The sequence below is a fragment of the Panthera onca genome, chromosome C2, assembly GCF_046562875.1.
Source record: "Panthera onca isolate mPanOnc1 chromosome C2, mPanOnc1 haplotype 2, whole genome shotgun sequence".
NCBI classification, from domain to species: Eukaryota; Metazoa; Chordata; class Mammalia; order Carnivora; family Felidae; genus Panthera; species Panthera onca.
The window spans coordinates 156599941-156623798 of record NC_138347.1 but is presented as its reverse complement, the minus strand read 5'-3'; the positions used below and the strand labels follow the sequence as shown (position 1 = coordinate 156623798).

At 50.2% G+C, this 23858-nt stretch overlaps 1 protein-coding gene across 2 annotated transcripts in view; it reads left to right on the top strand.

Annotated features, from left to right (window-relative positions):
* Window positions 1–23858, top strand: part of GLB1 (galactosidase beta 1) — an 88373-nt gene that overhangs the window by 16665 nt on the left and 47850 nt on the right. For both annotated transcript variants that reach the window (XM_060638141.3, XM_060638140.3), the window contains exons 2-9: window positions 6418–6587; window positions 9498–9648; window positions 10187–10247; window positions 11267–11361; window positions 14949–15129; window positions 18290–18348; window positions 19609–19730; window positions 19816–19856. In XM_060638141.3, coding sequence (XP_060494124.2) covers window positions 6418–6587; window positions 9498–9648; window positions 10187–10247; window positions 11267–11361; window positions 14949–15129; window positions 18290–18348; window positions 19609–19730; window positions 19816–19856 — 880 coding nt within the window. The remainder of the gene's footprint in view (window positions 1–6417; window positions 6588–9497; window positions 9649–10186; window positions 10248–11266; window positions 11362–14948; window positions 15130–18289; window positions 18349–19608; window positions 19731–19815; window positions 19857–23858) is intronic.

The window sequence follows — 23858 nt, the reverse complement described above, 5'->3', positions numbered from 1 at the left end:
GGGTTTTCCAGAGGGGCACGGGAACCCCCTGGATCCCTGGGAGAGCAGGTTCCCATGTGAGGCAGGAAGGCACCGAGTCCCAAGGTGTGGGTCTGGGGTGAGACGCTGTCAGCATAGAGTGTACTGAGCTCACAGAGGACCGTCCACGAGGGCTGCAGCTGACATGGGTATGCTTTAAAAACAACTCTCAACCTTCTTTTAACTCTTTACGTATCCAAGCTGTTCCTGCAAGGGCAAGAGCATGCCCTTCGTCTCAGGGGCTGCCTAATACTTAATCGTGTGGGGGGGGGGGGTGGGTACGTACACTCATGCACAATGCCCTTAGCCTAGAGGCCGTAACTCAGTTCATCAGTCCACTTTTTAATTTTATTTATTTATATTTATTTTTCCAGTTTTACTGACAAACGCCCATCACTGTACAAGTTTAAGGCATACAGCATGATGGTTTGATTTACGTATATCGTGAAATGAGCACCACAGTATGCTCAGCTGACATCAGTCTTCCCATATAGATACAACGGAAAGGAAAGGGAGAAAAGAAGGGAAAACAGTTTTCTCCATGCCATCAGAACTCGTAGGAGTTTCTCTCTTCCCAGCTTCCCCGTGTATCACACAGCAGTGTGGACTACAGCCATCATGCGGTGCATCACATCTTTAGTGTTTCTTGATCTTTTAACCGGAAGTTTGGACCTTTTGACCACCTTTCTCCAATTCCCGCCCCCCCCCCCCGCCCCCCGCTGGCTTTTTTCTTTGTGTCAATGTTTTACTAGGACAAATTTTCACACGTAGAGTTGAAAGAATTTTATGCTCACCATCCAGATCCTACCATTAACATATGGTGGCCGTCCCTGCGCTCATCAATGCACCCCGTCTTTTGGATGTGTTCCAAAGTAAGCTGCAGGCATTCGTGTACTCCCCACTCTGAGTGCTTTAGCAGGTCCTGTATCATTAACTAGGGATCAGTATTTGTTTATCGCTGTTTTTTCCCCCTTTTAAGGTGAACTTTACATACAGTGACGTATACAAACCTTAAGGGTACCATTCGGGGAACATGACAAATGCACACACCTGTATAGTCCACATCCCTCATTCAGCTAGATTACAGTTACCCCAGGACGTTCGCTCGTGTTCCTTCCCGCGCAATGCCTGCGTCCCTCTCCCAAAGGCAGCGACTCCTCTGACTTTTTTCCCACCATAGATTAGATTTGCCTGTTCTAGAGCTTCACCTGAATGGGCTCCTCCGGTGGGAACCTTTTGTGTAGGGCTTCTTTCGCTCAGCATGACATTTTTGAGATGTGTCCGTGTTCCCGGAAGCCCCAATAGCTCTGTTGATGGATATTCGCTTCCTTCCAGTGTTGGACAATGATGGATAAATCTGCTGTGAACATTTGTTACAAGTCTTTTCATGAACCATGCTTTTGTTTTTCTTATAACTGAGAAAAAGCCTTTATTTTGAAGTGCATTTTTTTAAAAATTTATTTTGAGAGACAGATTGTAAGCAGGGAGGGGCAGAGAGGGAGAGAGACAGAATCCCAAGCAGGCTCTGCATTGTCAGCGCAGAGCCCGACGTGGGGCTTGAACCCATGAACCTTGAGATCATCACCTGAACCGAAACCAAGAGTCAGACGCTTAACCAGATGAGCCACCCCGGAGCCTCTAAGCTGCATTTGGTTTAAACAGTGTTGCAATTAAAAACAGACACACAAAGGGACAAAGAGAATACCCATGTATCCATACCTAGCTTCCGTGATGATCAGCTTTGTTCTATGTGCCCTCTGCTTTTTTTGTTTGCTCTTTTTCTTTTCCATCTGTAGTGACCTCAGGGGTTGTCATTCCACCCAGAAATACTTCTGGATGTATCTAGGGGGTGCCTGGGTAGCTCAGGCGGTTAGGCGTTGACTTTGGCTCAGGTCATGATCTCACAGTCTGAGTTCCAGCCCCACATCAGGCTCTGTGCTGACGGCTCGGAGCCTGGAGCCTGCTTCGAATCCTGTGTCTCCCTGTCTCTCTCTGCACCTCCCCTGCTTGTGCTCTGTCTCTCTCAAAAATAAATAAACATGACATGCAAAAAGATTTTTTAAAAAATACTTCTGGAAGTATCTCTGATGAGAACTTTTTTTTTTTTTTTTTTTTGTGAGGTCACCATGCCATCATTATAGCCAACAGAATGAACAGTTTTTTTTTTTAATTTTTTTTTTTAATGTTTATTTATTTTTGAGACAGAGAGAGACAGAGCATGAACAGGGGAGGGTCAGAGAGAGGGAGACACAGAATCTGAAACAGGCTCCAGGCTCTGAGCTGTCAGCACAGAGCCCGACGCGGGGCTTGAACTCACGGACCGCGAGATCATGACCTGAGCCGAAGTCGGCCGCTCAACCGACTGAGCCACCCAGGCGCCCCTAGAATGAACAGTTTTAATTCCACCCAATGCCTGGTCTGTATTCAGTTTTCCCTGTCGTAACATTGGGGTTTTTTTTGGCAGTTCATTAGAATCAGCATCCCATGTTGCATTAGGTTATTGTGGCTCTTAAGTTCTCTTTTGTTTTCTAACAATATCTTGTTTGATTTTTTTTTAAATTTTTTTAAATGTTTATTTATCTTTGAGAGAGACACAGAGCATGAATGGGGGAGGGGCAGAGAGAGAGGGAGACACAGAATCCGAAGCAGGCTCCAGGCTCTGAGATGTCAGCACAGAGCCCGACGCGGGGCTCGAACTCACGAACCGCGAGATCATGACCTGAGCCGAAGTGGGACGCTTACTGACTGAGCCCCCCAGGGGTCCCTATCTTGTTTGATGTTAATACCATCAATCTGCTGGAGCAGCTCTATCATCGGGCTTCTAGAATGTCCCTCGTTTTGCCTTTGGCGCATTTTGCGTCCTTGTGTTATCATTAGATTACAGCTCATCCGAGATTCAAGTTCAGTAATGAGGACTGCTTTAGGTGGGGCTGTGTACCTCCTGTTGAGCGACAACATGAGGGACACAATGTCTGCTTGTTCCCTTTTTAAGAGGCTGAGGTTGAGCAGAGGACTCATGTAGGTGTAACCCCCAGGTGTTAATATCTATGCGGTCTTTATTTCCCCCCCGATGATATGTCTTTTAAGTGTCTCTTCTTTTAAATGCCCCCGGTGTTTCCACCTGAGGCCAGTGGGAGCCTCTTCAGGTCAACCCCTGTGTCCTGCCTCTAACCACCCACCCCGGTCCTGCCACTTATACCTCCTGTCCACTGCCCACGCGCTGCCGTCACCACGGTCCCTGACTCTGCTTCCTTTTTGCTGCCAGAGTGCCAAACATGTGAAAACCGTGTTTTCAGGCACTCTTCTGTGTAAGTCGCTGTCCGTGGCCCTTGGCCTGAAGCCCAGGCCCATGGCTGGATGTTGGGGCGCATTTGGTCTGGTCCCTGCCCATCTTCAGCTCCTGACTGCACCGTCCCGAGGTCCCAGGCCTCCCTCTCTGCGTCCCCCACACCGTGTCCTCTGCCTGTGTCCTTCCCCTTGCCTCACTCCACCTCATCCTGGGGCTCAGCCCAGGCCAGTAGTTCCCAGCCCTTGGTATACAGTACATCGTCGTCTGGGCAGTTTTAGGAAACACCAGTGCCCGGGCACCACCCAAGGTCAATTAAGCTCTGATGTCTGGGGGTGAGGCCTGACTTGGCGGTTTCTAAAAGTTGGCGCAGGTGATTCTGATGTGTGGCCCAAGTTGAGAGCCAGGGCTCCTTCCTCTGGGAAGCTTGTCCTTGTGTCCCACACGTGCGTTACATGCCATTTATTACCTCCGCAGCATTCCGCTCTAATCCTGACCCCAGCTTTATCGAGACATAGTCGACGGCTAACACTGTGGGTTAAGCTGTGCGACGTGAAGGTTTTATCCTTGCTCTAACCCCCTGGGCCTCACCGTGTTGACCCCTGGGTCTGTCCCGGGCCACAGGGAAGCTCCGTGCAGGCTGTGGCCACATCTGTGTGGCTCCCTCTGTTACTCCTCAGCACATAGTAGGGGGTTGGCCATACTTATGAAATGGATGGGAGGGAGATACTGGGGCTGGATTCGGGGGTTATTTCGATGCAGGGATGTTGCGGCACCGAGTGGGACAGAGACCTGAGTCCGTTTCTGCTGGACATTCCTCACCCACCACATCTTCTGTTCCTCTGAGCCCCTTGCCCTAGACAAGAGGGCTTCAAACAGCCTGTCCTTCTCCCGGTCGCTTATCCTTTGCTACCCGTCCCCAGAATTTCCCCACCTCACGCGCCGCTTCTGAACTCACGGAATGTGTGGGAAACCCTTGTTTGCCACCTGGTCACATACATGCCGTGAAAATGTCTTCAAACCCATCTGTTGGGCACCTGGTAAAAGAAGTAGCTTTTATATTTTTTGTGAGTTTCTTTAGGAGTTTCTTGCCTTTGAAAGGCAGCTAAAGCCTTGTTTACTAGAAGAACAAAGTAATATTAAACTGACACTCTGGCCTTTAAAAAAAAAAAAGATTCTTGGGGAGCCTCGGTCGCTAATCGTCCGACTCTGGATTTTGGCTCAGGTCGTGATCTCACGGTTTCATGAGTTCGAGCTCCGTGTCAGGCTCTACGTTGGCAGCTTAGAGCCTGTTTGGGATTCTCTCTCCCTTGTTCTCTGCCCTTCCCCCAATTGTGCTGTCTCTCTCTAAATAAACAAAAAAACCTTAAAAATAAAATTAAAATAAAAAATGATTCTTAAATGATTTATTTGTTTTAAAAAAAAATTTTTTTAATGTTTATTTATTTTTGAGACAGAGAGAGACAGAGCATGAACGGGGGAGGGTCAGAGAGAGAGGGAGACGCAGAATCCGAAGCAGGCTCCAGGCTCTGAGCTGTCAGCACAGAGCCCCACGTGGGGCTCGAACTCACGGACTGCGAGATCACGACCTGAGCCGAAGCCGGATGCTTAACCGACTGAGCCACCCAGGCGCCCCATGATTTATTTGTGTATTTTTGGTTAGGTCTATTGAGGTGAACTCACCTACAGTAAAGCTGTCCATTCGCCCCTAAACGATCTACTCTGAGTTGTTTAACTTTCCATCACGGTGCTTTAACTCCCTACGTTGGATTTCAGGCCAGATGTGATCTAGGACTCATGCTGTCACAGTTACTTCAAGGGAGACCTCCAAAACTGTCATGGACTGTGGTGCTGCTATGGGAAAAAAAAAAAAAAAAAAAAAGGGTTTTAAAAAAAAGCCTAGGGGCACCTGGGTGTCTCAGTCGGTAAAGCGTCTGACTTCGGTTCAGGTCATGCTTTTGTGGCTCACGAGTTCAAGCCCCACATCGGGTTCTGTGCTGACAGCTCAGAGCCCGCAGCCTGCTTCGGATTCTGTGTCTCCCTGTCTCTCTGCCCCTCCCCCACTTGTACTCTGTCTGTCTCTCAAAATAAATAAAACATTAAAAAAAAATTCCTAAAGCTGCGCAGGAAGTCTTACCAAGAGTGGGGGACAGCACTTAATTGGTTTCTTGTGGCTGTGGTCCTGTTGGCACCCATGACCCATCACTGCCTTCTTCCATCCACCAGAGGGCAGTGTTCCCTTCTGCCTCCCCTTTGACATCTTCCCTTTCAAATTCTAGCATTTCAGCTTCTGAAGTGATCTCCAAACAGTCTTTCTCGAAATTTGATTTGCCTAGGTTTTTTGATTTTGCTAGAAACACGCCTTCCGTTGCAACCCCGTGCAGATTTACATCTGATGCAACTCTGCATCTGTATACATAACAACGGTTTCATAAACTAATACTTGTCTTAACTATGTGTAGTACGCTGATATTTTATTACTAAAAAAGTGTCAATCAAAAAAAAATTTTTTTAAGTGCCAGTCGTCGCCCAAACTGGGTTCATGATTCACCAAAGGGATTGCAGCCCCTAACTGGAAACAGATTGGCTTGAAGTTCATCTCGTCAGACATCCTGCATGTTTATGGCAGTGGAGATGTGGGTTCGAGAGAGTTCACCTGGTCACTGCCAGACTTAGAGCACCAGCCAGGACTCTAGACCTCTCGTGTCTTGCCTGCACCCGGGTGACATTACTGTCGAGGTGCATCCAGTGCCCCAGTGAGTGACCGCCACAGGGAGGGAGGGTGTGATTGTGTCTTCCATTCCCAGCACATTGGGCTTTGCTCGATCAAGGAAAGAGTCAGCTCCAGCAAGGTCTGTACCAGATCGGTGCTGGCCTCTGGAAAAGTAAGCCCTTGGGAATCCTGCACAGGGGTCCTTCCCGATGATTTCTGTTGCCTGAGTGCAGTAGCCACCGTCTGGGCAGCGGTTTGCTTTTGGGCCCAGAAGCCACGCACTGACTCGATCAGCAGATTCCACAAATGAAACAGGCAGGAGGCCGCCTGCCACTGAGAGTTTCTGCTCCCGAAATGGGGAAGGTGGAAGTTCTCACGTGGCCCCATCCCTGCCCCGTAGAATGCTTCCCAGAGGACGTTCGAGATCGACTACAGCCACAACCGCTTCCTCAAGGATGGCCAGCCGTTCCGCTACATCTCGGGGAGCATTCACTACTTCCGGGTGCCCCGCTTCTACTGGAAGGACCGGCTCCTGAAAATGAAGATGGCCGGGCTGAACGCCATCCAGACGTAAGTAGGAGGGCACCGGGCTCTCACCTGGGCCCAGACACCCGCGCCTGGAGACGGGCTGCCGCCAGCTGCGTGTCTCCGCGCGGCGAGCGGTTTCATTGCTCAGAACGGGAAACAGCATAACCTGGTGTTCTGGGAGGGGCTTGTCCTCAGCTCGACTGGCCCATCTTCAGATAATTAACCACTTCTTCCGATCTTGAACCTTGTCAATGGAAATCGTGAAATGAATATCAGCTTTGAAAGGAAAGGGAAGTAACAGTGATTGAGCGTTTGCCGTGCGCAGGGCCCTTTACACAAAGGACTCCGTCCCTTCACCCCCCTTTATGGCTGGTGAGACCGAAATTTGCCCAAGTGCCTATTTTTGGCCAGAGGTCTCCCCAGAACTTGAAGGTAGCAGTGTTTATAGGCGGCCACAGCTGCTCTCAGTTCTTGGGGGAGTGTGCCAGGTTAGGTAGGTTCCTGAATCCCAGTTTTTCTTTGTGGTTCTGCTGGGGTACTTCTCTAACTCCAGATAGAGAATTATCCCAATAACTATCTCTCCTCGTCTCTTCTGCTGTTGTAAGGTGACTAATTGGGAGAAAAGCTGGGTTGGCTGGCCACTCTGGTTTTTGCACTACTGATGAGGATTGCTGATAGCCTCTTCAAGATAAAGGGTGAGAAAATGCAGAGGCAGAGGCCTGGGGCATCCATTTCCTCCCTGTAGTTTAACACTTAAGCTCTGGGGGACCGGGGCTGTCTGTCCCATGGAGCCCTAAAGCCATGGGATTGTGGAAAAAGGCCATAAGCCAGGGGTCATCCGAGAGACCTCTGCATGGCAGTGGGTGGCTCCATATTCCAGTTTGTGTCCCATGTTTTTGTCACTTCCTGGGTGCTGCTCCTGACAAAATCTCTTGCAGGAGGACACAAGGGTTGGAGGGGTTTTTTGTTATTATAATAATTTATTTATTTTTTAATTTACATCCAAGTTAGCATATGGTGCAACAGTGATTTCAGGAGTAGATTCCTTAATGCCCTTGCCCATGTAGCCCATCCCCCCTCCCACCACGCTTCCAGCAACCCTCTGTTTGTTCTCTATATTTAAGAGTCTCTTATGTTTTGTCCCCCTCCCTGTTTTTATATTATTTTTGCTTTCCTTCCTTTCCGTCCATCTGTTTGTATCTTTTTTTTGTTTTTTAATGTTTATTTTTGAGAGAGAGAGACAGAGCACAACCCAGAGGAGGGGCAGAGAGAGAGGGAGACACAGAATCCAAAGCAGGCTCCAGGCTCCGAGCTGTCAGCACCGATCCCAACACGGGACTCGAACTCACAAACCGTGAGATCCTGACCTGAGCCCAAGTCGGACGCTCAACCGACTGAGCCACTCAGGCGCCCCTTTCTGTTTTGTATCTTAGAGTATTCTTATGAATGAAGTCATGTGATATTTGTCTTTCTGTGACTAATTTCACTTAGCGTAATACCCTCCAGTTCCATCCACGTAGTTGCCAATGGCAAGATTTCATTCTTTTTGATTGCCGAGTCATACTCCATTGTGCATATATACCACATCTTCTTTATCCGTTCATCCACTGATAGACATTTGGGCTCTTTCCATACTTTGGCTGTTGTTGATAGTGCTGCTATAAACATGGGGGTGCACGTGCCCCTTTGAAACAGCACACCTGGATCCCGTGGATAAAAGCCTAGGAGTGCAATTGCTGGGTCGTAGGGTAGTTCTGTTTTTAGTTTTTGAGGAACCGCCATACTGTTTTGCAGAGTGGCTGCACCAGCTTGCATTCCCACCGGCAATGCAAAAGACATCCTCTGTCTCCGCATCCTCGCCAACATCTGTTGTCTCCTGTGTCGTTAATGTTAGCCATTCTGACAGGTGTGAGGCGGTATCTCATTGTGGTTTTGCTTTGCATTTCCCTGATGATGAGTGATGCTGAGCATTTTTTCATGTGTCGGTTGGTCACCTGGTTGTCTTCTTTGGAGAAGTGTCTATTCATGTCTTTTGCCCATTTCTTCACTGGATTATTTGTTTTTGGGGTGTTGAGTTTGGTGAGCTCTTTATAGATTTTGGATACTAGCCCTTTGTCTGATCATGTCATTTGCAAATATCTTTCCCATTCCGTTGGTTGCCTTTTAGTTTTGCTGATTATTTCCTTTGCTGTGCAGAAGCTTTTTATCTTGAGGAGGTCCCAATAGTTCATTTTTGCTTTGGTTTCCCTTGCCTTGGAGGGGTTTTCTTAATTTTTAGTTTTGTTAAAAAGCATTTTCAAAAAATAAATATCTCTTATTACCTTAGCATAGATATTTTCATTTTCCCTAAGCCTTCCACAGGTATATATAATTTCTACATAGTAGTAATTAATGTTTGTGTAATTCTGTGTTTTTTTTTAAGTTGTTAAATAGGAATGGGCATTCTTTGTGGGTCATAAACTTAATTGTGTCCCCCACCAAGTTTGGTTCACTTGCGTAACTGCTCTGAAAACTCAAGACAAGGCCTCTTTCCCAAGAGGCTGCCGAGGGGAGCTATGTGAGTGTCCCGAGGGTTTACAGTTCTGCTGACGGTTTAGAAATTCACATGAGGGGGGCGCCCGGGTGGCTTAGTCGGTTGAGGTCATGATTTCATGCTTCTTGAGTTCAAGCCCCACATCGGGCTCTCTGCTGTAAGTGCGGAGCCTGCTTCAGATCCTCTGCCCCCTTCTCTCTGCCCTTCCCCAGCTCATGCTGTCTCTCAAAAATATATAAACATTTAAAAAAGAAAGAAAGAAAGAGAGAGAGAGAGAGAGAGAGAGAGAAGGAAAGAGAGAAAGAAAGAAAGAGAGAAAGAAAGAAAGAAAGAAAGAAAGAAAGAGAAAGAAAGTAAGTCACATAGGACAACTGGATTTTTGAGCTATTTCCAGGTAGGGGCTGTGTGTTTCTTGGCAGGTACGTGCCCTGGAACTTTCACGAGCCCCAGCCAGGACAGTACCAGTTTTCTGGGGAACATGATGTGGAATATTTTCTCAAGCTGGCCCATGAGCTGGGACTGCTGGTTATCCTGAGGCCCGGACCCTACATCTGTGCAGAGTGGGACATGGTGAGTGTGGCCAGACCTGGCTCTGCCCGGCTGGTGCGCGTGACAGGGGCGGGCTGACTGGCAGGGATCTGGGGCAAAGTGAGTTAAAGCAGTTTAAATAGGTTTCCCGTTCCAGATGACAGGGAGTGTGTGACTGCAGCCGGCATAGGGATCTTTTACCTCAGAGGGTGTCTAGGCAGAGAGGAACAGGGAAGGGTCCGCAGGCGTGCGTCCTCCCCTTGGTGCTCACATAACTCGGTTTCCCCATCGGTTAACGGTACGGGCTCCGTCTACCTCACAGGGTTGTTGTCCAGTTAAGTGGGATGAGCCATATAAAAGCTTTGATCATTCTCCAAACACTCCATTCGTGTGATGTCATCTTACTAGTAAAAGGAAGTTATGATCACTGCCGTCCCTGAAAGTTCTACACCACAAAGCCCGCCTCGACTACCCCTTCTTCCCTGAAAGTCTTCTTTTCCCTCACTGCTAAGAGTAATTTCTCTCTGCCTTGAGACCTCATAATGGCTTCTCCCTCCTTTTGCCCCACCCCCCATCCTAGGGAGGATTGCCGGCTTGGCTGTTATTAAAAGAGTCGATTATTCTCCGTTCTTCTGATCCAGGTAAGTTGTTACGGGTGTCCCGAGAGACTGATGATGTCTTTCGCGACATTTTATACCAAAAGCAGCAGGTATTTTGGAGGCTGGGGTTCTTCTGCACAGACACTTTGGAAGGCTTAGTGGAAGCGTGTTAGTCACTGCCCACTGCAGACTTTGAATGTGTAGGAAATAAGGCTGTCTTGAACCGTTTGACCAGATCTTGCTGATAAACTGGTGACTTTGAACTGGCACTGGGCCCTGTTTGCGGTTGACCGACTGACTTTAATGCTTTCTCTTCCCACTTTCTCAATAATTACATGCCCAGTGATAGCATCTGGCTAATCAAAATGACAGTTCGTTTGTTGACCTTTACAGAGCGATCTGGAAAACGATAGTCTTTTTCTGGCCTTTTTCAACAACTAGAAATTATTTTCGCTGTAAACCCTGATGAGGCAGAAGGTCCCAGTAGCTGCATTTCTGCCTCCTGAAGATGCTGGTCTCGGGACGGTCAGAAGAGCAGCTAACATTGATTGAATCTGCTGTGCGAAAGGCTGGTGTCCTGTGCTCTAGGTGTACATCCTTCTTAGTGCATTACCCTCCCGGTTTGCAGTCCCAGCACATTATTCATGTTTTTACCTGTATTACCTCATTTCGTCCTCACGGCCTCTTTACGAAGGGTGCGCTCTGTTATCTCCATTTGCCAGTGTCAGTACCCATCCTACTGTGACAGAGAGAAAGACACTCCCTTCAGGCACTCTTTTCTTCATTCAACAAACATGGGCTGGACCAGCCTCCTGCGCTCCAGGCCTGGTGTCCCCGTGGTGGGGCAGATACCATGCATGTGCTCCTTTCCACTGGGAACCCGCTGAGCAGATGGCTCCTTGTGGGAAGCTGTTATCACATCAGTGCATGCAGCTACCCCATCTCAGTCTCGCTGGGTCCGGCATATCCCGATCTCGGCTGCGAGCCCCAGGGTGACAGGGCGTCGGTGTGTGTTTGCACTAAAAGGTGTGGAACGGTGTTAAACCTGTCCTCTTTTCCAGATTACCTTGCAGCCGTGGACAAGTGGTTGGGAGTCCTTCTTCCCAAGATGAAGCCTCTCCTCTATCAGAATGGAGGGCCCATTATAACCGTGCAGGTAACCTCAGAGATGAGCACGGGCAGGTGGGGGGCGGGGAAGGCTTTCATCTGGCCGCATCGTACCCGGGAGTGATGCACAGGTGAGCCTCACAAGTCTGTTTCTCTGCAAGGCAGTGCCACAGCTGGTGATTTTATATAAGTCACACTTTGGGGAGGCATTGTCGTTCATGGCTGCTGTATACCGGACCCTGAGCTGACTGCCCTCCAGACGCCATGCAATTATTCCAACCGATGTCTCTTTGAAAAGAAGAACTCCAGAGGGGTGAAGTGACTTGGCCCGGGTCGCCCAGTGGGCAGGTGGCAGAGTCAGGATTGCATCCTAGGCCCACTGATCCCGTGGCCTGCCTCTTTCTCTAGTGCCACGTTGCCTGTGGCTGAGGGGGTGCAACACGGATTAAAATGATTTGGTGTCTGCCCTGCTTAGGCAGTCAGTTCATGCCGGTTTGAAAGAGGATGTGGTGAACTGGGGCCATTCTGCTTTCTCTCCTGCTTCCTGCCCCCACTCTCCTCCTTCCATGTGTTCTTTGCTCTGCAAGGATCGGTATATTGTGGGTACGTCATGTGCCAAGTATTTTCCATGTGAAAAATTGGGGCACTTGACCTGCAACAATTTGTGATGTTTGCAGAATTACTTAGGTGAAACGCAAAACCGGGGCGCCTGGGTGGCCCAGTCAGTTAAGCGTCCAACGTTTGCTTTCGGCTCCGGTCACTATCTCATAGTTTGTGTGTCTCGAGCCCCGCATCGGGCTCCGTGCTGTCAGATTCTCTCAGCCCTTTCTCTCTGCCCCGGCCCTGCTCATGTTCTCTCTCTCTCAATAAATAAACTTAAAAACAGCAACAATAACACATAAAACCATGTTCATTAGTCATCTGCCAAGGAACAAATGTAAAAGGGGCTGCATCCTGAAACGGCAAGGGGGTGCAGTGCAACTCCCAGAGAAGTATGGGCAGGATTTCCTTCTTAGGAACAATACTATGGGCCGTTGTAGGAGCGGTCCCTGTGGGAAGGGAGCGTGGCCACCCTCTTGCCCTTCAGGTGTAGGGCGAATGAGGCGGCGAGAAGGCCGACCTGGCCACAGTGGCCATTCTGACCCTGCATGGGGGAGAGAGGCCAGCTCACTGCTCCCGGAGCGCTGAACGCCCCTCCACCCGTCTTGAGTCTGTACTGGTGAAGCTTATAGGAGCCCGTTTTCCCACATGAAGATGTCAAGGCTGCAGGTGAGTGTGGCTTCGCACGAAGGGGTCTTCTTCCTTTGTCTTCACCTCGGGTTTTCTCCGGTTTCCCTCGTTTTTAAATCTCTGCTTCTTCCCAAGTCACTTTCAAGCTTCGCTCACAACTTTCCTGTACCTTTTGGTCGTCGACATGCCGCGAGGAGTGTAATCGGATATGAATTCCGCAGAGGAGAGCAAAATTGGCTGCGTGAGGGGCATTTCTTGTGTGCATCCCTTGGACGACCTGAACTTGACTGTGGGTCCTGCCAGGGTCCTGCCGGCCGCCGCCTCCTCTGCCTCTGCCCTTCGCACCTCCCCCCGCTTGAATTCCATAATCCTTTTGCCCCTTGATTACTAAATAAGTAAGTGTGGGGAAGCATGGAAGGATGTAAGAAAACAGAGAAACCATAATTTGCTTCTGGAGTCAGAAGCAAAGCTCTTTACGTTCTGGGGAGATTTCCTTGATTTTTTTCCCCATGCCTTTAAAACATTTCTTTTTACAGAGTCAGTGTAAACTGCCCAGTTTCTTACCTGACTCTTCTTGCTTGAGCCTACGGTCATAAGCATTTTTCCATATCATTAACAATTCTTCGCACTGGCCACCAAATTCATGGTGGCCTCTTGTCCACGTAGGCCCTCCTCTGCCTGGAGGCCTTCCCAGTTGGCTTGTTGGCGTCCATGTGACTCTCAGAACCCCTGTTAGTGCCTCCGTTTGTGAGGCCCTCCTGACACTTTGTCCACATTCCTCCCTGACCACTTGTGTCTCCGTTCTCTTCTCCCCACGTGTCTGAGGTCGTACCACACGTGGGTACACCTCACATGCCCCCCCCCCCAAGTGGTTCTGGAATGGAACCGAAGCCCAGGGGTTAGAAAAGAAGGAAGCTGGCATTGGTTGACAGAACTTGGGCACGCAAAAGTTTCTGTAACAGCTGTCTGTATTTCTCAGTGGGGTGTGCCTTTCACTCAGTGTCATGCCTCTAAGATTCTTTGATATATTGGGTGGAGCTGAAGGTCATTCATCTTATGGCCTTAGAGCAATGTTTCTTAACTTCTTTTTCGTTATTGTCCCTAAAAAGCCTTTTTAGACATCTTTTTAATTAAAATTTTTTTAACGTTTATTTATTTATTTTTTTTTGAGAGAGAGAACATGGGCAGGGGAAGGGCAGAGAGAGAGACACACACACAGAATCCTGAGCAGCTCCAGGCTCTGAGCTGGTGGCACAGAGCCCGATGCGGGGCTCGAACCCACGAACCGTGAGATCATGACTCGAGCCGAAGTCAGACACTTAACCAACTGAGCCACCCCGGCGCCCCTGTAGACATTTTTTTCTAATTTCCTGCCCATGAAATTTTAATACCTCTGATCTACTGTAGAAGTGTGTGTGTATATATATCTGTGCTTTACATATAAAAAAAGAGTAAGGTGTTCTTTTCTCCTGTAAGAATCCATTTTTACCTTCTGGGGCATGCCCTGTCGATGGGTGCGTCCCCGTGGGGAATGGGAGAACGCGTGCCCCAGGGCAGCATTTCCCACCCTCGGCACAAGTGCCACTCACTGCACCTGAAAATCCTTCGTTGTGGAGGCTCACAAGCAGCGGGCCCGGTAGCATCCCTTGGCCTCCACCCACCGGGTGCCAGCCGCACGCTCTCCCCCTCCAGATGTGACAACCCAAAGCATCTGCAGACCTTGTGAAACGTTCCCTGGGGGGCAAAATAACTCCTGGTTGAAAACCACTGATGCTGTTGAACGCAGACTGAGCCAATTGGTTACTAAGAACAAAAACAAGAAACGCCCTGAAAGTTTGGCAGTAGGTGGAGCGAACGGCGGTACGTCCTCATCCGGCACTTGCCCTTGTCGCCTCCATGGACGTTTCGCATAGCGTGTTGAAGGTGGGAAGCCAGTGTTATAGCTGGTGCGTGTATCATACCAGTTTTAAGAACAGAAGTCACTGTGCTTTATTCCGTATATCTAGGGTGTGCGTGTGTGTGAATCTCGAAGGCTGAGCCAGAATGCCCATAGCAGTTATCTCTGAGTAATGGGATTAACACACGGTCTTTCTAGTTTCTTTGCATTTCCCCACACTGTCTAATATTTCTACCGTGGGAAGGTGTTGTTTATGTCACGTTTGAAGGATCTATTACCCAGTATAGGGTAGAGCACTACAATCCAAAATCTGACACGGTGGTTTTGTCTTTCTTATTTTGGTGGAGCGGGAGGTAGGGGCGGTGTTTTCGTGCGGAGTTGCCCTTTGGAAGATGCGAGGACTTGGGCAACGGTCGAGCTTTGGCAGTGGTTGGGCAGGGGCTCAAGCCTGCCTCGAAGGACTCGGTCGGGATCTCCTGACCCCGCCCCGCCCCTTGGTTAACTTGCAGGTTGAAAACGAATACGGCAGCTACTTCACCTGTGACTACGACTACCTGCGCTTCCTGCAGCGGCGCTTCCGCGACCACCTGGGCGGTGACGTGCTTCTGTTCACCACCGACGGGGCGCACGAGAAGTTCCTGCAGTGCGGGGCGCTGCAGGGCATCTACGCCACCGTGGACTTCGGCCCAGGTCGGTGTTAGAGCCGCGCCCAGGCCGCGCGGGCTCGGGCGGTGGGCGGTGGGCGCCGGCCGGCACCCCGGGCCGCGCGTTTGCAGTGGGTACGTTGAGTGAGATTTCCCAAATGCTCCCCGACGGATCAAACGGAGTCAGTAGTGAAGCGCCCCCCTGTGGCTCGCGTTAGTTATTTGAGTGAGGCCGATGGGCCCTTAGGGCGGGAGCTGCTAGGAGCTCCGCCCCGCCCCCCGGCGGTGGCCGTGCGCTCGTCCTCCAGGTCGGCTACCGGGTGGGTGGCCCCGCCCTGGAATGCGGGGAGCCTCCCTACACGAGCGTGGTCTTTCCGTGGAACTCAACATCGTGACCCTTGCGGGCCGCGGGCCGTCGGGGAGATGCTGCAAAAAGGCCTTGCCTCACCGGTTAGGGCCGTGTCAGCTGCAGGAGGCCCAGCGAGTGCGATTCCGGGGCGGCCGGCGCGGCCCGCAGGCTCCCGGCCGTGACAAGCGTTAAGGGAGCAGCTGTCATGAAGGACAGGACACCCACAGGCAGTGTATGCTCCTGAAGGGGACCCCGGACCGGATTTGCCCGCTTTCCGTCTATCTGTGCTAAGAAGGCCATTCCCGGACAATTGCATTTTTTGAATCAAATCTGTAGATTAGATAACAGGATTGTTTGCATGTTAACCTCCCCCGTTTTTTATTTTTTTTTTTTTATTTATTTTTTTTTTTTATTTTTGGGACAGAGAGAGACAGAGCATGAACGGGGGAGGGGCAGAGAGAGAGGGAGATACAGAATCGGAAACAGGCTCCAGGCTCCGAGCCATCAGCCCAGAGCCTGACGCGGGGCTCGAACTCGCGGACCGCGAGATCGTGACCTGGCTGAAGTCGGACGCTTAACCGACTGCGCCACCCAGGCGCCCCCTCCCCCGTTTTTTAAATAATCGTGTTGTGTCTATTTGAAGAATGCTCATGCTCTTCCGGGAATGTATCCTGAAGTATTTAGGGGTAAAGGGCCATCATGCCTGCAACTTATTCACAAATGGTTCAGAGAAAAGTAACTGTACTGAGAGAGAGAGAGAGAGAGAGAGAGAGAGAGAGAGAGAAACTGATAAAACAAATGTGGCAAAATGTTAACGACTGAGGAATCTCGGTCCTTTGGGAATTCGGGTTCTTTGTTCTCTTCTCACAACTCTTGTGTAAGGTTGAAATTATTTCAAAATAAATGTCAACCTCCCCTCCCCCCACAAAAGACCTGCCCTTCAAGCAGCATGAAGGCCCCGCTGCCTTCCTGACAGTGTAAGAGGCTCCACCCCCACGGCACGACCAGCACTGACTTTCTCTTGAGAAGGATGTGTGGAAGGCTGAAGTTGCCTTTTTTATGTATTATTTTTAAAATAATTTTTAGGGGCGCCTGGGTGGCTCAGTCGGTTAAGCGTCCGACTTCAGCTCAGGTCACGATCTCACGGTACGTGAGTTCGAGCCCCGCGTCGGGCTCTGGGCCGATGGCTCAGAGCCTGGAGCCTGCTTCCGATTCTGTGTCTCCCTCTCTCTCTGCCCCTCCCCTGTTCATGCTCTCTCTCTGTCTCAAAAATAAATAAACGTTAAAAAAAAAAAAAAATTTAAAAAAAAAAAATAATTTTTAAAGTTTATTTTACGTATTTTGAGAGAACGCGCACGAGCCGGGGGAGGGGCAGAGAGAGAGAATCCCAAGCAGGTTCCGTGCTGTCAGCACAGAGCCCGACGCAAGGCTCGATCCCACAAACCGTGAGACCGTGACCTGAGCCGAAACCGAGAGTCGAACGCCCCAGCGACTGAGCCCCCCGGGCGCCCCTGAAGTTGCATTTTTAAAGAGCTCCTTCTACATTCGCAGAAAAGAAAAGAGCTGGTTTTAAGTGAATGAAGTGTTTCTAGAAACATGAGGCGTTGCTCAGAGTGTTTGGTGATGAAATAACTCGTCTACAAAGAGCTGCACAGGAAGCGGCACTCTGGTTTCCTCCTGCCCTGGCACACTTCCCATCACAGTGATGAAAAGCACGGCATCCTTGTGTCGGGAGAAACAGTTTGAAGGTTATTCTGACTTTGCTGTAGGGCTGATGTGCATGTGGGGTGAGAGCACAGTGGCTCCGGCTGTGGGTCGAAGACAGACCAACGTGAGGCCAGTGTATGTGGGGCACGGGGGCTTGTGGCCGCTTCATTCACGTGTGTGGGGCGGGGCAGCGTCCAGGGTGAGGTCACAGGGCGAGGCTCACGAGAACAGAACTGAAAGATCTGAATGCCACCCGGTGCTTAATGGTGAGACATTTACAGCCATGAGTAAATGAGATTCCACTCTTGACCAGCACGTCCTCTCCTGAGGCCTGGCCTTACAGGGGGCAAGGGGTTATTTCGAGGTCTTGGCTGGTGTCATTTCCACGCCGGGTACCTGCTGTGGGAAGTGGGTCGTGAAGTTCGGGGCCAGCGTACCCTCTGCTCCGGTTAGAGAAATACGGTTCGTGCTTGTTCGTTCACTGCAGGAAGGCAGCCCACGGCCTCCGTGGGGAGAGGTTCGTCCCGTTCAGAGGGGGAAAGGAGACAGAGGGAGCAAGCCCACACACGGGCGTCTTAATGGAGTATTTTAGAAGGAGAACTTAAGAGCAAGTGGCCTGGAGTGGCTGACGATGTACAGATTCAAAATCAGCGTATGCGCCGTGGCTCAGGCATAAAAAGACAATGAGACCACATCTCTCCCTTTGCTTTGTTAATGGCCTGGCACGTAGCTGGGGCATTATCATGTGTGTGGGGGGTGCCGTGGAGGCTGCAAGGAGGTGTCTTCAAAGCAAGCCCCATCCTGTAGGGAGCATCTCGGTCAACCAGATGGGCCTCTCTGTGGAGAGAGAAGGACGCAAAACGTGCGGGGAAGCCCAGGTGGAGAAGACGAGCCTGTGACGTGATCTCCTGAGACAAGGCGGTCAGGAAAGACCATAGGGACCTGCTCTGAGAAGAAGTAACGTTCCGTGATCCCCACACATCCTTCGGATGGATGGTGTGAGTCCAGCCTGAAGCTGGCTGGGGGATGTTCCGGGCCCCCTGTGGGCCAAGGGCAGGCAGGGCCTCGGGCTAAAGGTCTGTGCGGGACTCTTTTTACTTGACTTATCATTCCCACGACTGACCTTTCTTCTCCGTCTCGTAACTTCCAGATGCCAACATCACCGCTGCTTTCCAGATCCAGAGAAAGAGCGAGCCCAGAGGACCGTTGGTAAGAACGGGGGGTGAGCTGCGGGTTGAGGCGAGGTTGCTTGCAGTAACTAAGGGGGTAGGTCCTTGCCTTTTCCGGCTGCGGAGTCCGCGGCTGGATGGGACCGGGGGCCCGTGGCCCTCTGGGCGCAGTGACAGCAGTGGCGTGGAACACAGTGGGGACAGATGTGCCTGCCCTGCCATGACTCGGGCTCCGCGCTCTTTCGTGCTCCCTCCCGCTCGGCACTGATGGCCCCTCTCACAGGGGGTGTCGTTTTCTCCATTTTCACCGAGGCTCAGGGAACGCGTCACTTAGCCGGGGCCGTACAGCTGGCGAGGGCCAGGGCCAGCGTCTGAGTTCAGGTCTGTGTTTCTTGAGAGCTCTTTGCGACAGAGCTTCTCCGTCTTTAGTGTGCGTGTGAGTCGCGGAGGAATCTGGGTAAGACGCAGGGCCCGCGTGGGGCCCGAGCGTCGGCATTTCCGACAGGCATCCTGGGGAGCACAGGCTGAGTTCGGGGGCTTTCTGGCATGCCGCAGAGGCAGCCAGGAGGAGGAGGCGACAGGAACGTCCGGGCAGGTCCACACAGCCCTTCAGCTTCTCCCTTGTCCGTAGTCGTCACCCTTGTTTCTCGGCACAGTTTGAGGGCTGGGGTCCTGTGCCTTCTGTGCAGCCGGCCAGGCTGCCCCCCGCCCGTGCACACAGCCTTTCCTGAACACGGTCTCTGAGCAGTGCAGAACCTGTGTTCACAGACTGGATGGAGCTGTTTCCCAAGCCCTGACACAGGCAGCCCCAGAACACGTCCAGGTTTCTTCTTCCTTCTCCAGAAGGAAGGGCGTGGCAGGGGCGTGCTCTAGAGAGCCGTGAAGTGCCTGGGGTTTGCTTCGCAGAATACTCGGGCAGGTCCGCCTCAGCTAAAGTCAACCTGTGATCTGAAAATCCAGATGGACACAACGGGTGAACTTAGATCTGACAGTTTGGTGAAAATATTTTGCCATCGGATTCTTTTGCCCACCAAAATTTCCTGCCTTGTTCAAACTGGGGGCTGGCTAACAAAATTTTGTTGCGGGTACAGCTTTTCAGGAATACCTGTATTGTTGGCACCTAAAAACTGAGTTTGGGCAGTGACCCTCATTGGTCCCCCAGCTCTGGGCTAAGCAGTACACGTACACGGCCCGCTCTGCCCATCGCTCGGTGGGGTAGATAGGGTGATGGTTCTAGAGAAGTGCCAACGTCTGAAGGTCATGAGTCTGTCCTGAGCTCCCTGTCCTTTCCTCTTTTTAGGTGAATTCTGAATTCTATACTGGCTGGTTAGACCACTGGGGCCAGCCTCACTCAACAGTGAGGACTGAAGTGGTAGCTTCCTCCCTCCATGACGTACTTGCCCATGGGGCGAATGTGAACTTGTGAGTGGTAATTTCTGGAAGGGAGGGCACCCTCCATAGCTATGGGCTCGTAGTTAAGTATGTCTGTTCTCTTGTTTCCTTGCAGGTACATGTTTATAGGTGGGACCAATTTCGCTTATTGGAATGGTAAGAGCAATTTAATGTGTTTATGGAAGCTTATGCTAGAATGTTTCTGGGGCTTGATTTGGGGGTAGGGAGTGCCTATAGACAACTTTTATTTTCTAATATATAGCAATTTCCTAATATATAAGAACTGCCTACATAATTTTTAAAATCACGATAATTTTTTCTTAAGGAACAGAACTTGTCCGCTTAGAAAGCCTATTGTTTATTTATTTATTTTCAAGTTTACTTATTTTTTTTTTTAGTAATGGGGCTCCAACTCGCAGCCCCAAGATCAAGAGACGCATGCTCTTCTGACCAAGCCAGACAGATGCCCCAGAAATCTTATTCTTTAAAAAAAAATTTTTTTTAACGTTTATTTATTTTTGAGAGAGACAGAGAACAAGCCGGGAAGGGGCAGAGAGAGAGACACAGAATCTGAAGTGGGCTCCAGGCTCCAAGCTGACAGCACAGAGCCTGATGCGGGGCTTGAACTCACAAACTGCGAGATCATGACCTAAGCCGAATCGGATGCTGAACTGACTGCGCCCCCAGGTGCCCCCCAGAAACCTTATTGTTTTAAACAAGGTAGCTGGGTAGGTCCCATAGTCTCTGGCTATAGCTTACTCGTTCATGTATTCTGCTGTGATCTATTTTCTTTTCTTTTCTTATTTTTTTTTAAACATTTTGTTTTGTTGAGATATAATTCACATACCATAAAACTCACAATTTTATGAGTCACAGTTTAGTGGTGCTTCGCATATCACAAAGTTGCATACCCATTACCACCACCTAGTTCCAAAACATTTTCACTACCCCAAAAAGAAACCCCTTATCGGAGAAACTCCCCACTCTCTCTCCTCCCGGCCCTTAGCAACCATGAGTCTATACTCTCTGTCGTTGTGAATTTCCCTATTCTGGGCGTTGCTTATAAATAGAATCATATGATATGTCGTCGGCTTTGTGTTTCATTTCTGCCCCTTAGGCAGGTTGAAAAGATGAATCTTTTCAAGGTCCATCCATGTTGTAGGATCCGTACTTTAGTTTTTTTACTGATAAATAATATTCTGTTGCCCGGATATACAACATCTTGTTTATCCAGATGTCAAATTGATGGGTATTTGAGTTGTTACCACGTTCTGGCCATTATAAATAATGTTGCTATGAACGTTAACATGTAAGTATTCATTTGAATCCCCGTTTCAGTCTTTTGGGCGTGTACCTAAGAGGGCGTTTGCTGGATAATAGGGTAACTAACTTTTAAGATCAGAGTTTGAGGAGCTGCTATACTGTTTTCAAAGTGGCTGTACCCTTTCCCATTCCTGGATGGTCTCTCCCTTTTTATCAGGAAAAACTATGAGAAATTCTCTTCACTGCCATTGATTTTTGCAGGCAAGTCATGCTATATTAGCCTTTTTCTCAGGCTCTTTCCTCACCCCTCTCCGCAGCTGCCCTTTCTCTCTGAATCACTGAGGATGCCCCCCAGTGCTGAGTTTTGGAAGCTTAATTTGGCCTGAACCTCCCAGGATCTGTCCCTAATGAACAGCTCTCTTCTGTGCGAGGTGGGATGGGCTGGCAGGCCTTGCCTACAAGTGTTACTGTTACTAGTAACTAACATCATTAGTGTCACTAATATCATCACTGTTATTAGAGGCAAGAAGGGAGATACTGCAAAACTCAGATGTCACTTCTTAAAAGATCACCGTATGCCAATTGAAGTTTTAGATCATGTCTGTGTGCCCATCTTCTCACTAGAAACAGTTAAGATTTTGTGGCACCTTTTTCATTCAGTAGATAAGGATTCCACCTGCTTTCCATTCGTGGAATGGTACCAAGCATCCAGTCCAGGAATGAAGACTGATATTTGGGGGGAACTTTGTAGCTCATGATACAATTTTTTTTATCTTGTACTATTTTACATAAAATGATACATTCTTCTTTTTTGAAAATTTAGATCTATAAAAACGACCACTCAGAAAATGGAAGTTGTCTTCAATCCCTTGCCTTGCTCCTGACCCTATAATAAATAACAAGTCTCTCTTCTGCCTCTGTTTTCTCAGTTCTCATAGCAGTCTCATCTAGGCCAGAGATTATGGACCCATTTTACAGATCAGAAAAGCAGGGTGCAAAAAAAAGTCCACAGGTTTCCCGTTCAGCTGGCAGGGGATAGGACTCGAACTTGGGCCTTGGAAAGCTGGCCACTGCCCTTTGGACCACCTCTTGCATCCCAAAGCCCTTGCACCAGCTCCCAAACCAGCCCCTCCCATGTTTGTGGGCCTCTCTGACCTGCCCTAGTGCTTGGTCTCCTTGGGGACGTGGGGGAGGGCCAGTGTGTGCTTCTTTGTGGCCGGTCCTCAGGCCAGATCCCAGAGGAGCGCCGTGAGAGGGAAGGCCCCTGGCAGGGAGCTCACTGCCCGTCCTGCCCACGGGGGATGCACCTGTCCGTGCACGGGTGTGCACCCCACTCTGCCTGCATGCATCCCCATCTGTGAGGCCTCCTGCGGGACCCAGGCCATCCTGGACTTCTCACGCGACGTGCAGAGTTGCGGAGCGGTGAGCCTTGCCGTTTCGTTTGCCTTCCCACCTTGCACTCCCTACCACGGGCAGAGGACGCTTGAGTTAGCGTGCTTTCTCTCCGACCCTGCCCTGGGGTGGTCTGAGGGCATCCAGAGAAAGATTCTGTGGGTGAAACCAGAGCAAGGACTTTGTTTTTCAGTCCATCCTTTGACCCACTGGCCAGCTTCCGTGCCTGGCTTCCCTTGGCCTGTGATTTTGTCTCTGGGAGTCACATTTGTTCGGTTCAACTTGGTGACCACTGATTGAGCTCAGCTGTGGGAGTGAGCTCTGAAGCGTAAGCTCGAGGGGCAGGCACCTGGTGTGGTGCCACTCATATAAATAGGAAGGTGGGGAAGGTGACTGCCACATTAGAGGTAGGAGAGGGGCCACAAAGGAGATGAGCTCCTTGCAACAAGGGATGTGGTTTTATGTTTCTTTGCATCTCACAGCAAAGGATGTGCTTTAATGTATGTATCCCCACAGGCAGGTGGATCTGTGGGCAGGCCACTGCCTCCAGTCAAGAAAAAGCGAGGTAAAGGAAGGACTGGGTCAGTTCGGTTGCTTAAGTGGTCCCAGTCCCTCAGACATGTAGATCTTGTGCAGAGAGAACTAATGAAACGGTGTTGGGGGGTGACCTGAGCCTTGGCCCAGCTCATCTGTCAGCTCCCCCACCAGTAGGATCCCCCAAGGTCCAGTAGGATCCCCCAAGGTGGTGCCATCATTCACGGGCTGTGGGATCAGACCAAGGAGTTCTTACTAAGTCACAGGTGAACTGTCAGACTTTGTGCCTCCTTGCTTAACGGTTAGATATGGTATGAGATGATCCTAAAGCAGCTTTATTCTCACACCATTGGTTGCAAAATGCTCTCAGGAGTAGAAGAGAAAGGCCTGGCACAGAGCCTTACTAGTCCACAGGCGCCAGCATCAGCATCACCTGGGAGCCTGTTAGAGACCCCGGCTTAGTCGGTTGAGCGTCTGACTTCGTCTCACAGTTCGTGAGTTTGAGCCCTGCACTGGGCTCTGTGCTGATGGCTCGGAGCCTGGAGCCTGCTTCCGATTCTGTGTCTCCGCTCTCTCTGCCCCTCCCCCACTTGTGCGTGCGCGCGCGCGCTCTCTCTCTCTCTCTCTCTCTCTCTCTCTCAAAAATAAATAAACGTTAAAAAAAAATTTTTAAAGGAAGGCAGAGTCTCAGGTCCCACCCAAGACCTGCTGACTCAGAATCCCCGGTGCGGTGGGGCTTAGGAATCTGAACAGGCTCCCCATGTTGCACGGGTACGTTTTCCACGTAGTAGCACAGGCCCGCTACCCACTAGTGCACCCAGTCTCCTGCCTGTGAACATCATCTGTGACAAGGCTGGGGCCCACTGGTCCAGACCGTACCCCTGGAACAATACTTGCAAGGCCCTTTACCTTTCTAGTCTTTGCGTACACAGTATGATCAGTGTTCATTGGTCTCTGTGGCGGGTTTCG